This window comes from Cebus imitator, unplaced genomic scaffold (assembly GCF_001604975.1).
Source record: "Cebus imitator isolate Cc_AM_T3 unplaced genomic scaffold, Cebus_imitator-1.0 Scaffold36, whole genome shotgun sequence".
In the NCBI taxonomy this organism is placed as follows: Eukaryota; Metazoa; Chordata; class Mammalia; order Primates; family Cebidae; genus Cebus; species Cebus imitator.
Genome location: NW_016107351.1, coordinates 924363 through 940588, shown reverse-complemented (window position 1 = coordinate 940588; position 16226 = coordinate 924363). Strand labels below are relative to the sequence as shown.

Below are 16226 nucleotides of genomic sequence, written 5' to 3'. Positions count from 1 at the left end.
CTTCCCCGAGCCCCCCCTCACCTGAAACCTCCAGTGTGATATTTCTGTTATTTCTCTGGCGTCCCCTGAGGTGCCACATGTACAGCCCAGCGTGGGAGTCCCGGACACCTTTGATGAGCAGCTGGGCCATGCCTCCCTGAACCCAGAGCTGCCAGTCGTCCCGGGAGAAGTGGCCTTGGGACACGTTGTGGAAGATGGCCTTGTTCTCCCTGAGGTGGCGCAGCGTGACGGTGACGAGGGAGAAGGTGTTGGAGATGTTGCAGGACATCGCTACGTTTTTGCCCTGAGACACGGAGACCACGCCCTCCGTGCAGGTGGGAAGGTCCCAGCCTGTGGGGCCAGAACAGGGGCACACACGGGTCAGGGCTGGACCTCAGGGCACTGGCTGGCTGCTGTGCCCAGGGCCAGGGCCAGGGCAGGAGACAGGGCCTCTGAGGGACACGATGAACTGTGTCTACATCCATCCCATTCACTCAGCACGTGTTCTTGTGCGAAGAATAAGACACCCACAGAAAAGGTGGGCGGCCGTGTTTGTGTGTGTGTGTGTGTGTGTGTGTGTGTCTGTGTGTGTGTGTCTGTGTGTGTCTGTGGCTTGTGTGAGTCTGTGTGTGTGTCTGTGTGTCTGTGTGTGTGTGGTTTGTGTGTGTGCGTGTGTCTGTGTGTGTGGTTTGTGTGTGTGTGTGGTTTGTGTGTGTGTGTATCTGTGTGTGTGTGTGTGTGTCTGTGGTTTGTGTGCGTCTGTGTGTCTGTGTGTCTGTGTGTGTGTGGTTTGTGTGCATGTGTCTGTGTGTGTGTGCGCGCGTCTGTGTGTGCATCTGTGTGCGTTTGTGTGTGTCTGTGTGTGTGTGTGTCTGTGTGTGTGTGGCTTGTGTGTGTGTGTCTGTGGCTTGTGTGTGCGTCTGTGTGTGTGTGTGTGTGTGGTTTGTGTCTGTGTGTGTCTGTGTGTGTGTGGTTTGTGTGCGTGTGTCTGTGTGTGCACACACGTCTGTGTGTGCATCTGTGTGCGTGTGTGTCTGTGTGTCTGTGTGTGTGTCTGTGTGTGTCTGTGTGTGTGTGATTTGTGTGCGTGTGTCTTGTGCACGTGTCTGTGTGTGCATCTGTGTGCGTCTGTATGTGTGTGGTTTGTGTGTGTGTGTCTGTGGCTTGTGTGTGTGTGTCTGTGGCTTGTGTGTGTGGTTTGTGCGTGTGTCTGTGTGTGTGGTTTGTGTCTATGTGTGTGTGTCTGTGTGTGTGTGGTTTGTGTGTGTGTCTGTGTGTGGTTTGTGTGCTTGTGTCTGTTTGTGTGTGCGCGCACATCTGTGTGTGCATCTGGGTGCGTCTGTGTGTATGTCTGTGTGTGTGTCTGTGTGTCTGTGTGTGTGTGTCTGTGTGTGTGTGTGTCTGTGTGTGTGTCTCTGTGTGTGGTTTGTGTGTGTGTGTCTGTGTGTGTGCGCGCGCGCGTCTGTGTGTGCGTCTGTGTACGTCTGTGTGTGGTTTGTGTGTGTGTGTGTGTGTGTGCGCTTGCACTCACACCGTGTCTGTTCCTTAGAGTGTGTCCACTTGAATGAAGACAGTGCCTCTCAACTCCCTCCTCGTACATTCCCACTGCGGTGCTCGAAGCCAGACCCTGGGGGCTGCGTGGGCGTCTGCTGCGCGGCGCGCTGCTGCTGACCTGCTGCGTCGCCCCGTGGCTGGGAAGCAGCGGCCAGGCCCCAGCTCCTCCCCCAGCTCCTCCAAGGCCTAGGCCAGGTGCCCGTGCTTGGCCAGGTGAGGAAGGGGCGCAGGCTTCTGTGGACACCCATGGGCCAGCATCAGGGGTGAGCAGAGCAGGCACGGGCTCCAGAGCCTGCTTGTGCCACCCCCAAGGGGACCTGAACCCTGTGCCCTTTGCACTCTCGACCACCCACTCAGCTCCAGGCTGCTGGGCCAGCTCCACACACAACTCCACAGTCCTGGGAGGTCAAGTCCTTGCAACAGGTCAGTGTGTCAGTCTGCCTGTCTCTCTCCCCTCCTGGGTGAACCCTGCCCAATAGTGACACCTGCAGCTGCCCCCTCGGAGGTCCAGGGCCTTTGCCCCAGCAGCCAGCTCAAGGATGCCTGAGATTCAGGTTGTGGGGCCCCAAGTATGGTACCAGGCTGAAGTCTTGGTGCCGCTATTGTCCCTGCTGTGTCAGCGTCCACCCGTGACTGGAGACACATGGATGGACGGACGGCAGGGTGAGCTCTTGGGGAGCACATAGCATGCTGGGTGGAGCCACCATTTGGCCACATTTCACCAAATACAAAACCACACAGCGGGTGCCACGTGCCGGCAAGGGCACCAGGAGGGGGTGGGATTCAGGGACACCTGGTCTTTGGGCCGGACCGAGTTTCCTCTGGCGAACAGGCTGGCCGCCTGCCTGGGGTGCACTGAGTGGTCAGGGACTGCAGGGCCTCTACAGGCCACTGCACAAATTCACCCTGTGCCCTGAGACCTGCGGGCAGCCGTCCAGGGGGTGCCCCAGCCCAGGAGCACTTTGGAACCACTGTTGGGGGTGGGGGCAGAAACTCCCCAAAAATGAGCCCCTCCACCTGTGATTCTTCTGTTTTGTTTTTTGTTTGTTCTTAGGATTCTGACTGAACTGCTTTGGGATGTGGCTGAGCTCTGATATCTGTTAAAAGCCCCTAGGGTGGCTCAGTGGCTCACACCTGTAATCCCAGCACTTTGGGAGGCTGAGGTGGGAGGATCACTTGAGCCCAGGAGTTTGAGACCAGCCTCAGCAACATGGCAAAACCCCATCTTTACAAAAAATACACAACTTAGCCAGGTATGGTGTGTGCACCTGTGGTCCCGGCTACTCTGGAGGCTGAGGTGGGAGGAACACCTGAGCCCAGGAGGTCGAGGCTGCAGTGAGCTGTGACTGCACCACTACACTCCAGCCTGGGTGATACAGCCAGACCTTGTCTCAAAAACAAAAGCCCCTCAGGTGACTCTGCTGCACAGGTTGGGGTCTAGAGAGCGGGGGAGGATCACTGGGGGACCCTGTTCAAATGCAGACCCCATCCTGGCAGATCTGAGGCACACCTGACTAAGGAACCCTGGCCACGGGACAGGTCATAACTGACCCGGACCCTCTCCCTTGGAAACTGGTCATCATCTTGGTCCTTCCCACAATTGCTCTGCCCACCAGACACCACAACAGGCACCACCACCCACCATCCACAGAGGGGCCCAGCCTGCCCATCACAGCTCACCATCCACAGAGGGGCCCAGCCTGCCCATCACAGCTCACCATCCACAAAGGGACCCAACCTGCCCATCACAGCTCACCATCCACAGAGGGGCCCAGCCTGCCCATCACAGCTCACCATCCACAGAGGGACATGGCCCACTCACCACCACCCTCCAACCATGGATGGCCACGGCCCCACACACTACCATCCTCCATCCACGGTGGGACACGGCCCACTCACCACCACCCCCCAACCATGGCGGGCCACAGCCCACTCACCCCCACCCTCCAACCACGCTGGGACACGGCCCACTCACCCCCACCCTCCAACCACGCTGGGACACGGCCCACTCATCACCACCTGGGACAGCCCAGCTCCACACGGCCAGGCCCTGGGTCTGCACAGTCAGTCATTATTAGGGCCCTGGTGGTGTCTGGGTCCAACCTCAGTCCACCCCTCCTACCCCGGCCATGATCTCGCTGGGCCCCTCTTTCACCAGCAGAGAGGCAGGACCCCGAGACCTACCTTCATTCTGAGCACTCAAGGAGGCAGCCAGGAGTAGGAGGGCCCCGAGGGCCTGGGAAATGGGGCCGGGGAACTCCAGGGGGCAGGTCTGCATGGCTGGCGGGACTTGAGCAGCCTCAGGGTCCCCTGGTCCTTGTCAGTGGCTCTTGGGACACTCCCTGGAGGAAAGAAAGCCCCTGGGTCAGAGACCCCCACGGCCACCGGAGGGAACAGTGGGAGTGGCTGTTGCCTGGCAGGGCCTGGGAGGTTGGGGGTCCCCACGCTCTTCCGTGACTGGCTGGGCCTGGGATGCCAGAGCCCCCCACCTTCCATGTGCCTGCAGAGGGTATGAGATGCTGGCCATGAAGAAGACACAGAGGTGGGGCAGGAGACAGAGTCACCCACAGCATGGAGGGGACCCCATTTGCCTTGTGGGTCAGCGCTTTTGTTTTATAATAAATTGCTCATAACTGTACCTGAGTATGTCTCCCACAGAAATGGGTCATGACAGGTGGGATCTTTGGCAGCCATGTCTGACCTGACGCTGTACTGAGACAGGCTTCCAGCCCCAGCCCCTCAGCAATGCCACGCACGAAATCAGTTTCTGTCTACTTAGGAGCATGCGTTTGATGCCACTGCAGGCCCAGGGCACAGAGCTTCGTCACTGCAATTCCGGAGCATGTCCGTCTCCTCGTTGGTCCTCTCCAGCCCTCCTGTCACTCACAAGGACCCTCACCTGACCAGCACCCATGGTCCGCCTCCCCCAGCCAAGCCCGGCGCTGACCGCAACCTGCCGGCAGCGGGCGGACTCCTGCCGACCCACCGACCCCGCGCCCAGAGCAGCACTCAGCTCCGTCCTTTGTGCGTTCCTGACACCCAGGTCGGCTTCACCCCGCTGCTGTCCACGGCAAGGCAGGCTGCTGGGCTGCTTCCAGCCGCGGAGCCTTCTTTTGCCGTCTTGCCTTGAGCCTGCAAACGCGAGGGGTCCCCTGGCTGTGTGGTTCCTCTCCTGACAGGCAGAGGCAGCTCCAGGCCCGGACACTGAGGGGGTGCTGGACCCCGGGACCCCTCGCTCTCGGCCACGCTTGGGGCAGGGCCCTTCCCTGTGGCACTCGCCAGCTTGTTCTCCTTCCATGCTGACAACAGGCCGAGGGTGGAACTCGGGCTCCCTGAGGTGTCCGTCTGTGGGGATGGGTCTTCCAGAGGTCCCAGGCAAGCGGGGTGTCTTTGAGCTTAGTGTGGCTGGTGCTGCTTGTCTCTGGGCTTTCTTAGTTTTATTGTTTTTTCTATTTCTTTATTTCCTTTTTTTTTTTTTGAGACGGCGTCTCACTCTGTTGCCCAGGCTGGAGTGTGGGGGCGCGATCTCAGCTCACTGCCACCTCCGCCTCCTGAGTTCAAGCGATTCTCCTGCCTCAGCTCCCGAGAAGCTGGGACAACAGGTGCCCACCACCATCCTCAGCTAATTTTTGTATTTTAGTAGAGACGGGTTTTGCCACGTTGGCCAGGCTGGTCTCCAACTCCTGACCTCAGGTGATCTGCCCACCTTGGCCGATTTCAGCTGGTTTTGTGCCAGAACCTGGAATCTACATGGAAGTCGTTTTGCAAAGGGCGCATGCCTGGGTCCACTTTTGCTTCTTCGGGGATTGCAGGCTGAGCCCGGGACACTCAGGTGAACCGAGGTCCCTAAGTCTGTCCCCTCTCCACTGCTGCCCGGACTCGCCCCAGGCCCAGGCTGAAGGACGCTGCTTGGCGGCTGCCCAGCCCCTGGGGGACAGGCTCCTCACTGCTCCCTTCGTCCTTCCCTAGACACCTGCTTTCCAGTGGGACATGGGCAGAATCCTGATCTAGGTTCTAGTTGGAACCAGGAGCTTGCCCCTACCGGGTCCTGCCAGAGCCAGTCCTGAATCTCTACAGAGGGCACGTGGCAGCCGGCCGTGGTGTCCTGAGTCTCCACAGGGGCCGTGTGGCAGCCGGCCATGGTGTCCTGAGTCTCCACGGGGGCCGCGTGGCAGCCGGCCGTGGTGTCCTGAGTCTCCACGGGGGCTGCGTGGCAGCCGGCCGTGGTGTCCTGAGTCTCCACAGGGGCCGTGTGGCAGCTGGCCGTGGCGTCCTGAGTCTCCACAGGGGCCGTGTGGCAGCTGGCCGTGGCGTCCTGAGTCTCCACAGGGGCCGTGTGGCAGCTGGCCGTGACGCTGTGCTATGAACCCGGCTGCTTTCGGTTTTGCTGCCTTCCTGCCCCTGCCTGTCGGTTCCAGGCAGTCCCCAGATGGGTGCCAGCAGCTCACCACCCTGATGCTGCTGGGAGCCGCTGTGGGTGGAAGGTTCTAGAAAGAGGTGTGGCAGCTCCGGGTACAGGGGTGTTCCTGGTAGCTTAGATAAGATCCACTCAATCCTTTCCTGAGATATTTTTACAAAATAACTTTCCCTAACTTGGAAGGTCAGGCAGAGCACACAAGTATCCCCAGCAGCCCGAATGTGGTCCCCCCAAGCGTGGCCAGCAGTCACCTCCCAGCCCCGTGCCTCCCGCTGCTGCCCGTGGCCCTGCTTGGCACTGTGGCACCCCGAGACGGGGCTGGGTGTCCAGCTGCATTTCACAGGGTGGAGGCAGGAGCCTGCCCTTTTCTGTCACCTCTGCCCTCCCCTGCCAGGCCCTGGGATTCTCCGTCCCAGCCCCAAGGAGCCTCGGGCAGTGGCCCCAAGCGTTTCCAGGGTGGGCCTGCTCAGGACGGCCTTTTTTGGGCTTTCCAGCCCAGGCGCGGGCTAAGAACTTGGTGCCCAACTCCCGTTTCACACCTTTCCCTCCGTGTAGTCCATGCCTCTGGCCTGGATGCTGGTGGGAGGGCCAGGACCCACTGGGCCCTTGCAGGCCCCGCAAGGCTGTGATGTGGATGCCGTGTAAGTGCTGAAGGCCTAGGCTCAGCCTCGTGGGCTCCTTGGGTCTTACGGGCCCTCCAAGGCCACTCAGGCCTGCCAGGCCATCCCCTCACCACAGGGGCCTGTCCTCAGGCGGTCTGGGCTGCTGGTCTCTGGAGGAGGCCCGTCCCTCGGGGATGCCACCTTGCCCCTAGCCATCAGTGGGCACGCAGCTCCAGCCCCAGACCGACACAGACTCTTTCCTCTGCCACCTCTGCTGATCCTGGCACAGCCTTGGTCCCCAGATGGCCCCGGCCCAGCCAGAAGAGGTCCTGGAGCCCCCTGTCTCTCAGGGATGATGGCAGAGGGCAGGCCAAGGTCTCTCCTGGCTGGAGGCGTGGGAGGGCACTGCACGGTGGCCCTCTGCAGCCGGCCCGGCCACCCCCAGTGAAGGCCCAGGGAGCAGGCGGGCAGGCATTCTACCCCAGGGAGCCAAGGCCGGGAGACTCCTGGCATCTTCCCTCCTGCAGGTCCAGCCCCAGGCCCTGGGCACAGTGCGGGCCCTCGGGTCAGTGGCTCCCTGCAGCCTCCTGTTGGTGGCCTGGTGGTGTGTGTTAGCGTGAAGCCCGAGCCCCATGGACTCCGCGCCCTGAGGCTTTGTGCAGACCGGCACTTACGTCCACCGGGACTGGGCCATCAAGGGCTGCTACCCAGGAAACCTCTCACGCGTGTGGGAGCAGGGTCCCTGGCCTTCCAAACACCACAGCAGGCCTGGAAAGTGTGGGACACTCTCCTGGGGGAAGTGCAGTGGGGCGGCCTGGCGGGGGGTGCGCCCTGGAACCAGAGCCCTCTGCTCCAGCCTTCCCCACCACACGTTCAGTCACCTTGCAAGTTCCCACGGTGTCTCTGGGACGTGAACTGGGAAGAAGGAAGGGTCGCCATGGAAGGCCCACGCTGAGGGAGGCTTGCCCTGCCCTCCTGTGCCCAGGAGCCCCTGCACCTCTGGGGGCCTCACTCTGTGCAGAGACAGGCTGACTAGCTCAGCAAAACCTCAGCCTCCACTTCCTCTGTGGAACCAACTATGTTCGCCCCACCGCGTACGCACACACGCTTGCACACGTGTGCACAGTGCGGGGGGCCGGCCAGGCAGGATGAGCCTCTCACAGGCCCCAGCGAGGTCCCCGCCTGTGTGCTCCCTCAGGGGCCCTGCTCATGCCCTGCATACAGAAGGTGCTTGGTCCGTGTGGATCTGGACCCTGAGAGCCACTCGGGGACGAGGGTCCCTGTGTGGATGCTACAAAGCCCCACCTGCCCCCAACGCAGGAACTCAGCTTTGCACAAGGGAGGTGCCTGCATTCCCCAGGAAGGGCTTGGGCCGGATGCCTGGGCTGGTCAGAGGTCAGGCCCTCACCTGGACCAGGTGACGTGTTTTTGTATGAGCCTGCTGACGTGCCTGCTGGACTTTGATAAGGGACCAGGGAAGAGAAAGTGAGAGGGGGCAGCCTGGGTCCATTCCAGGCAGGACGGTGTGTGAGACCCAGCCGGAGCCCTGGGAGGGCACGTCCTTCTGCCGAGAGCACTCGCTTCCGAGGGAGGCTGGGTGCGTGCTAGCGTTCCTGGCCGGCTGACCCTCCTCTTGGTGTTTGCACCCCTGCTGGGAAAAGTCCCTAGGCGGGGCAGCGACTCCAGCCCTGCTCCTCCCCGAGAGCGCTCCCCTTACAACCCACACACCCAGTGTCAAGGTGACGTCGGGGACTCCCAGGAGGGACCTCTGTACAGCGACCTTCAGACGTGCTATTTACAGATGCGTGTTTCTCCAAAACACAATAAACAACCTGAAAGTGTGACAGCAGGACACGCCACCAACCCCGGGGACACCATGTTCCCGGGGGTCCTCCAGAGGCTGGAGGCTGGGCCTGCTGAGGACGTGGCGTGCAGATGGGCTCCGGCCTTCTGTTCCCACTGCCCCAGGCTCCCTGTCCCTGCAGCCCCTGCAGCCCCCTCTGGCCCTGTCCCCAGGCGTCCCTGGCCCTGCACAGCCACCAGTCATTCCCACCCTCTCCCTGGGGTCCTGCCCCCACACGGAAGCCCCTGCCGGCCACAGAGACCAGGTGTGGGGACGCTGTCACTGCCGGGGCACGCTGCTGAGGCTCAGGGACCATCCCGGGCTTCAAGGCTGGTGCCGGGTGGGGGTGCCGTGTCCCGAGGTGTGGGTTCCCCACTCCAGGCAGCTTCGATGCTCGGTAGAGTCCCGTCCCTTCTGTGGGAAACCCCACACCCCCTGCCGCAGCCTGGGTGTGAGGGGAGGGAACCCACATCTGAGACCCTTTGTGGCCCCTCACTAACACCCCCGTTCCTGTGTGACCCCTCAGGGCTGCTCAGATGCGCTGGGAGACAGGCTGGGGCCCCAACCCCATCGTGCCTCAGCACCCTCCCCGGGCTCCGGCTGGGGCCCCACCCCCATCGTGCCTCAGCACCCTCCCCGGGCTCTCACCCGCTGTCCTGCTGGGAACAGACCCAGGCCGCCTCCTCTCACTTTCTCTTCCCTGGTTCCTTATCAAAGTCCGACAGGGTCTCCCTGTGCTAAACACAAGGGGTGGGCCGGGGTGGTCCCTTCTGGAGGCTCCAGGGGGAATCTGTCCCTCTCCCTCTCCAGCGTCCAGAGGCATCTGTGTCCCTTGGCTCAGGGCCCCTCTGCCACCATCCGCCTGCCCCTGCTGCTTCCCTCATCTCCCTGACTCCCCCTCCTCCTCCCTCCCTCTCCTGGAGACGCTGTGATGGCATCGAGGACCCCCCGGGTGATCCAGGATAGACTTCCCAGCTCAGCACCTGTGACCTCACCCCATCTGCACAGTCTGCATGTAAGGTTCTGGGATGAGGACGTGCCGTCTTTGGGGACTGGGTGCCGATCACAGAGCCCCTCCCCCAATGCAGTGGGAGACCCAGGCCACCTGGAGACCCCCGCATGGGGGTGAGATTCACACAAAGAGACCTGGCGGGGTCCTGGGTCTGGCTCCCCTCACCCCACGCTCTGCAATGCCAGCTCAGCCACCCACCTTGAAACGGTGCTGACCGACAGCAGGGAGGGTTGGGGCTGCTGGGGTCTCCCCCTGCTCTCTGCACCACTCCACCCACCTCATCCGGGAGGGGATGCCCTGCCGCTCTCCCCGGGCTGTTCTGGGGGTCTTGTCCTCACCTGGAGCCTGGAAGCATCTGAGTCTGTTTCATAAATGCCTCCAGGGACTGCCCCTGCCTCTGTGTTAGGGCTGGGGACTCTGGGCACACAGCCAGAGGTCACAGATCCCCAGGGCCCTGAGAATGCCGTGTCCACCCCACCTGCCCACCCGGGGGCTGGCTCTGCTGCCCATCTGTGTCCTGAGTCAGCCCTGACTCAGCAGAGTACTGCACCCAGAGCCGGACCTCAGCAGCTGGGTCCTGGAGGCCCCCAAGGGCCAGCTGCACACACCCGGCTTCATGCCAAGCTCCTCCTGCCTGACAGTGGCTGCGTCTGCTTCCCCTCACCCCTGAGTGTCCCAAGTCCACCCGCTCTGCATTCCATGGGGCCAGCAGTGCGGTGGATCCTCTGCTCTCAGAGGCTCCAGCTGCTGGCAGATGCGTCTGCTGACCCAGGTGGACCCTGCAGCCCTGGCTCCCAGCCACGCTTCCAGATTGCTTCCTGAAGGCCCTGGGCCCTGGGCTGCCCTGGTTAGGACGAGGGGGTGGGAGTGAGAAGCTGGCACTGTTTCTCTTTTTGGCCGAGTCTCCTCCATGGTCCCAGCCCCTGCAGCCTGGGATGCACCCTCCAGCAATGCTGCCTTCCCAAGTCCTCCAGCCCAGCTGTGGTGGCACACACGGGTCCTCTCACTGCCCCTCACTGGCCCATCCTCCCGGCACCTTCACCAGCTCCCCCACTGAGCGCCTTCCGACAATGGCAATCCTGACCCACGTCCAGCCAGGGATGAAGGGTGGTGAGCGCTGGGCCAGAGGGTACTAGGAGCAGGTGGCGTGCCCTCCCCATCAGCCCACCCCCTGCAGGAGATGGGAAAGGTGTGGAGTGAGTCAGCTGTGGTGGGGAGCCCCTGGCCTGGAAGACCCCTGACTTTGACTTGAGAATGAATGAAGGGCTCAGGAGGGGTGCCAGGGACGAGAGGGCAGGTCTGGCTCTGGGATGAGGCTTCAGGCTGCAGACGGTGCGTGGCCCCACCTCTGCCCGGGCAGCTGGTGTCAGTGACATTAGGTTAATGCGGAATTTGCTCCGTTTATTAGACAAAAACTCACCCTAGTGACACAGGCCCCTCAGGTCACCAGGCATCAGTGGGCCCTGCAGAAATGGTCACACTGGAGTCCCAGATAAACAGCCAATGATGTCATGGTAAAAGCTTGTCCCATGTGACACTTGGGACACACTTAGATTAAAACACGATTCACGGTCTCAAGCTCAGACGTTGCCGGCTCTGTTTTTGTCAGCAGGCCTGGCACTCTGCCCCGTCTGCCTGAGTCCTCTCCCGCCATCCTACTGACCAGAGGCAAGGGCTCCATTTGAATACTGTGCAGTTGGTAAAAACCAGAGAACAGGCAAGCGGCGGGGTGCAGCCACAGGGAAAGTGGCAGGTGGGGCAGTGACTCGCCAGGGGCTCCACATGTGGTACAGGAGACTGGGGGCACAGAGCCCCAAAACTTCTAGAGCAGGAAAAAATGGAGGCAGCAACCAGATTTGTCTCAACCCATGAAAACAGGGTTGGCATCTGAGGAGCTGGCACCAGGCACAGCGGGCTCCAGACGCTGAGTGCTCCCTGGCCAGCGATGACATATGCTTGGAGCTGTTCCCAGTGACAAGCCCAGGGAAGCCCATGCGCCGCCCGGCACGCCTGTGCACACCTATTCCCGCTCCTGTCCCGGGTGCCGCCTGTCCCAGCTCCCACGGGTGCAGGGTGTGTGGAAGCTCAGGCCCCTTGGGCCGGGTTCACTGGGGTCCTCCTGTGTGATCGGTGGTCATTCCGGTGACCTGAGGTGCCTGTGTCACCAGGGTGAGTTTTCTTCTAATAAATGGAGCAAATTCCCTGCAGCAACCCAATGTCACTGACACCGGCTGCTCGGACGGAGCTGGGGCCGCGCACTGTCTGCAGCCTGAAGCCTCGGAGTAGAACCAGACCTGCCCCTCTCGTCCCTGGCGCCCAACTCCCTACCTCCTGAGCCCTTCCGTCATTCTCAAGTCAAAGACACGGGTCTTCCAGGCCTGCCATGCGGGCCAGGGGCTCCCCACCACGGCTGACTCATTCCACACCTTTCCCGCTACCTGCCAGGGGTGGGCGGACGGGGAGGGCACGCCACACGGGAGGGCCGGCATGCTTTCCCACCTGCTGCAGGGGCTCAGGGAGCACAGGTGACACCATGTCTCCATGGGGAATGAGCGCACACAGCACATGCCACACTGGCTTTCACCAATACCTCTCAGAAGATGGCCAAGGCCCACAGAGGCCATGGAGCCCACCTAGGCCCACGTGGTACTAGGAGCAGGTGGCGTGCCCTCCCCATCAGTCCCCCCCTACCCGGCAGGTGGCGGGGGGGGGGCCCTTAGCCTGCACCGCGGTCCTGGAAGACCCCTGACTTTGACTTGAGAGTGACTTTGAAGGGATCAGGAGGTAGGGAGTTGACGGGTGTCAGGGAGGAGAGGGGAAGGGCTGGTTCTACCACCTGCCAGGGCCCACGGTGTGGACCTCCCTGCCCTGGTCTCTGCTGAGGCAGGCCCAGAGGGGACTCTAGGTGGGGTCTGGACCGGGCCAACCCTTCCTCTTCAACCCTCTGCTGGTGGCCTCTTGTCCTCCTGCTCTGGGCTCAGCAGCGGCCCCCTGGAGAGGTCCTGCCACCACCACCGCCCTGCTGGACACAGACCCCCTGCCCTGGCCCCTGCAGCTGGATGTGCTGGGCCTCCAAGAAGCTGGGGATCCTCTACCCACTAGAGGCAGAAAATGTGGTTCTCCAGCTGCAGGTGACTAACCAGCAGCGGGCAAGGAACTGCAGGTGGAGATGGCTGCACAGTCTACACAAAACGAGGGTGAGAAGGGGCAGCGGAGGGCCTGCCTGGGCGAGGGGAGCCTCAGGTTCGCTTCACGAGTTTGCTGAGTGCACACGAGGCGCGACCGCGAAGAGTGAGCCACAGTCCACGCCTGTCTGCGTGGAGATGCCTGCACGTGTGAACACCGGTGCGTTTTGCTCACAGCTCCGTCGCAGCCATGGAGCAGGAAACTCCGGGTGAGGCCGAGGATCAGAAAGGGCAGGGGGGCTCCGACCCACCGGACTCAGTGGAGCCCCGGGTCCGAGACGCCGCCTCTGTCCCTTCAAGCTTCGAGAAGGGCAGAGACGCAGGTCCCCACTGGCCGGCAGCTCGTCCCCGCCCCTCCTCGGGCACACCCGCTGCGACCCGGCCTGCGCTCAGGGCCAGCAGGGGTGAGGGTCCCGGAGGCAGAGGCGCCGCCGCAGCCCCAGAGTCCTCATCCCAGCGCGGAACGGCGACCCAAATGAATGCACCGAGAGGCCCTAACACCGAGCCCCCAGCACTGAGCCCCCGGCACCGAGTCCCCGGCACCGAGCCCCCGGCACCGAGTCCTCAGCACCGAGCCCCCGGCACCGTGCCCCCGGCACCGAGCCCCCGGCACCGAGCCCACCTCGCGCCGGCCCCTCCGGCTCCCACCTGCCCCTCCCCGCGCCTCACCTGGTCCGCTCCTGGACGCGCTCCTCCAAGATGCAGCTTCTCCGCGCGCGCGCCGGGAGTCCCGAGAAAATGAAAGAGACAGGAGGGAGGGGCCGGGGAGGAGAAGCGGACCGGACAGGGACCCACGTCCCAGATGAGGAAGGAGCGTGTTTACGGGAAGCCGCTGGGTTTCGGGAACTTCCCCGCGTTCACGGCACCGCACAGCGAATGTGTTATTTTCTCGGTGGCACCGCGCGCCGCTCGCGCTGAAGGAAGCAGGAAAGCGGCCGGGACGTTTCTCCAGGGGAGCCCGCGCCCGGGCGGCTCCTGCACCAAACCTGCGGGGCTGCTGGGCTCCGCCCGGGGCCGCGAGTCTGTGCGCGGGGCGGGCAGAGGGACGGCCGGAGGCCCCGTCCTGGAAGCGCCGCTCCCAGCCCCCCCGCGCGGGGTCCTGGCCTGACCAGCCCGGGGGAGCGGCCCAGCCTGTTGCGCCGGGGACGCGGTGGGGCGGAAGGCTCCAGATGCACGCGGCCCGAGCGCACAGACGCCCCAGGTGGGTCGGGGGTGGGTCGAGGAGGAACCCGAGGTGGCGCGCGGGCAGGTGCGGGCGGGGTCAAGGATGACGAGGTGTCTTCGGGACACCAGGAGGAGGCCGCACAGGCTGCAGACGCGTGGGTGGGCAAGCCCCCACCGGGCAGATGCTGGGGGACGCCGGGTGTGGGCAGTCTCCCCAACTTCATGGGAAGGAGGAGGGAGCAGAACCGAATTCTTCGGAACCCTCAAATTTAGGGGATGGGCAGAGCAGGGCCAGACTGGACGCTGAACCTTGGGGCCTGCAGCTCGGCCATCGGACCCAGGGTCGAGGGGGCAGTGCAGAACGAAGGCCCCCAGGATGTGCCAAAGGAGAAAGCGTCGCCAAATTGGCAGGTGAAACACAGCCTGTCGTGCTCCCAGCAAGATGGCACCATGGCCAGGGCACACAGGTCGGTTTCCCCAGCCACCGCCCTTCGGGAGCCCCCAGCCTCCCTGGCTGCCAGCCAGATGCTGGAGAGGGGACTGACATCCCCCCCTCCCACGTCCTCTGTGCCTGCCCCCTCTGCGCAGAGGGCTTGTCCCCGGGGCCACATCCCCAGGCACCCACAGCTTCCTTCTCTTTTCCTGCCCACTAGGGTCTCAACTCAAAGGGTCTCCAGTTCCAGGGTGGGGGTCCGGCTGCTTAGGCAGAACCACCCACAGGTGAGGCCCTGGAGGACAGCTGGAGGCTGGCAGCTTTTGTCCCGTGATGGGAAACCCCATTGGGAGCTGGAGGAAAACGCATATCCTGATAAAGGGTTTCATGCTGTGAAAGTGAAACTAGTTTGTTTATTTTGTTTATTTTGAAAGTAATACAGGCACAGAAACAAAATAGAATAAAACCAACTGTTGCCTTTTCCTCCCCGCCCTGGCTTCAGTTCCCAGGGGTGAGTTATGGACTCTGTCTCGCTTAGCCTTCTATAAGTTTTTTTGATCCATACAAACAGCACAGGCATCCACTCGAGTTTCTTTTTCTTTCCTTCGTTTTCTTTTTCTTTTCTTTTTCTTTTTTGCTCCGTTGCCTGGGCTGGAGTGCAATGCTTCGATCTCGCTCACCACAACCTCCGCCTCCCAGGTTCAACTAATTCTCCTGCCGCAGCCTCCTGAGTAGCTGGGATTACAGGCGCCCACCACCACACCTGGCTAATTTCTGTATTTTTAGTAGCGAAGGGGCTTTGCTATGTTGGCCAGGCTGGTCTTGAACTCCTGACCTCAGGTGATCTGCCCACCTGGGCCTCCCATAGTGCTGGGGTTACAGGTGTGAGGCGCCGTCACCCCAGGCAGCAGCTTTCCATTTCTCTACAATGCTGGCACCTTAGGGTGGGTGTGTGGCTCACTGATTCACATCCTGCTCCCTCTGGTGTGTCTCACCTTTGCCTGGCCCTTGAATCACAGCCTCAGCTGCACCAGGCAACATATGGAGTTTCTTTCCTTTCTGTTCTAGGAATATGTAGATTTCAGTTATGATTTCCTGTTTAACTCTCCAAATTATTGAGCAGCATATTCTTAAGATCCCAGAGGTCCAGGAGCATTTTCTTTTCTTTCTTTTTTTTTTTTATTTGAGATGGAGCCTGGCTCTGTCGCCCAGGCTGGAGTGCAGTGGTGCGATCTCAGCTAACTGCAACCTCCACCTCCCGAGTTCAAACAATTCTCCTGCCTCAGCCTCCCAAGTAGCTGGGACTGCAGGTGCACACCGCCATGCCAGGCTAATTTTTTTTTTTTTAACGTATTTTTGGTAGAGACGAGGTTTCACCATGTTGTCCAGGCTGGTCTCGAACTCCTGAGCTCAGGTAATTCGCCTGCCTCAGCTTCCCAAAGCTGGGATTACCAGGGGTCAGCCACTGCACACCCGGCCACACGCTTGCTTCCTTCCTTCCTTTCTCTCCTTCCTTCCCTTTATTTCTTTCTGTCCTTCCTTCCCTTTATTTCTCTCCTTCCTTTCTTTCCTCCCTCCCTCTCTCTTGAGACAGAGTCTCACTCTGTCACCCAGGCTGGAGTGCAGTGGTGCGATCTCAGCTAACTGCAACCTCCACCTCCCGCGTTCAAGCGATCCTCCTGACTCAGCCTCCCGAGTAGCTGGGACTACAGGTGCAGGTGCCCGCCATCGTGGCCGGCTAATTTTTTTGTATTTTTAGTAGAGACGGGGTTTCACCGTGTTAGCCAGGCTAGTCTGGATCTCCTAACCTTGTGATCCGCCCACCTCAGCCTCCCAAAGTCCTGGGATTACAGGTGTGAGCCTGCCTGCTTTTGCTTTTCTTTGTGTTATCAACTTGTAACTTGATTCTCTGGGTTCCCTCCCTTTGAACCTTGCCCACTTGCCTGTAGCCTGTGGGGACTCCTCCTAGTGTTCCAAAGATGCATCATCATCCTTGACCCCGCCCACACCTGCCCAGGTGCCCACACCTGCCCAGGT

General features: G+C 61.6%; 1 protein-coding gene across 8 annotated transcripts in view; it reads right to left on the bottom strand.

Annotated features, from left to right (window-relative positions):
- Positions 1-13709, bottom strand: part of LOC108301620 (T-cell antigen CD7) — a 22808-nt gene extending 9099 nt beyond the window's left edge. For 2 of the 8 annotated variants that reach the window (XM_037737145.1, XM_037737146.1), the window contains exons 1-3: positions 13262-13705; positions 4557-4665; positions 3718-3878 (exon numbers count right to left, since the gene is read on the bottom strand). In XM_037737145.1, the coding sequence (XP_037593073.1) occupies positions 3718-3811 (94 nt within the window). In that variant the 5' untranslated portion in view covers positions 3812-3878; positions 4557-4665; positions 13262-13705. Of the gene's footprint in view, positions 1-21; positions 331-3717; positions 3879-4556; positions 4666-10827; positions 10871-13261 lie in introns of those variants that run through there. The other 6 variants (XM_037737141.1, XM_037737142.1, XM_037737143.1 and 3 more) reach the window with 6 other exon arrangements.
- Between the last annotated feature and the right edge of the window lie 2517 nt (positions 13710-16226).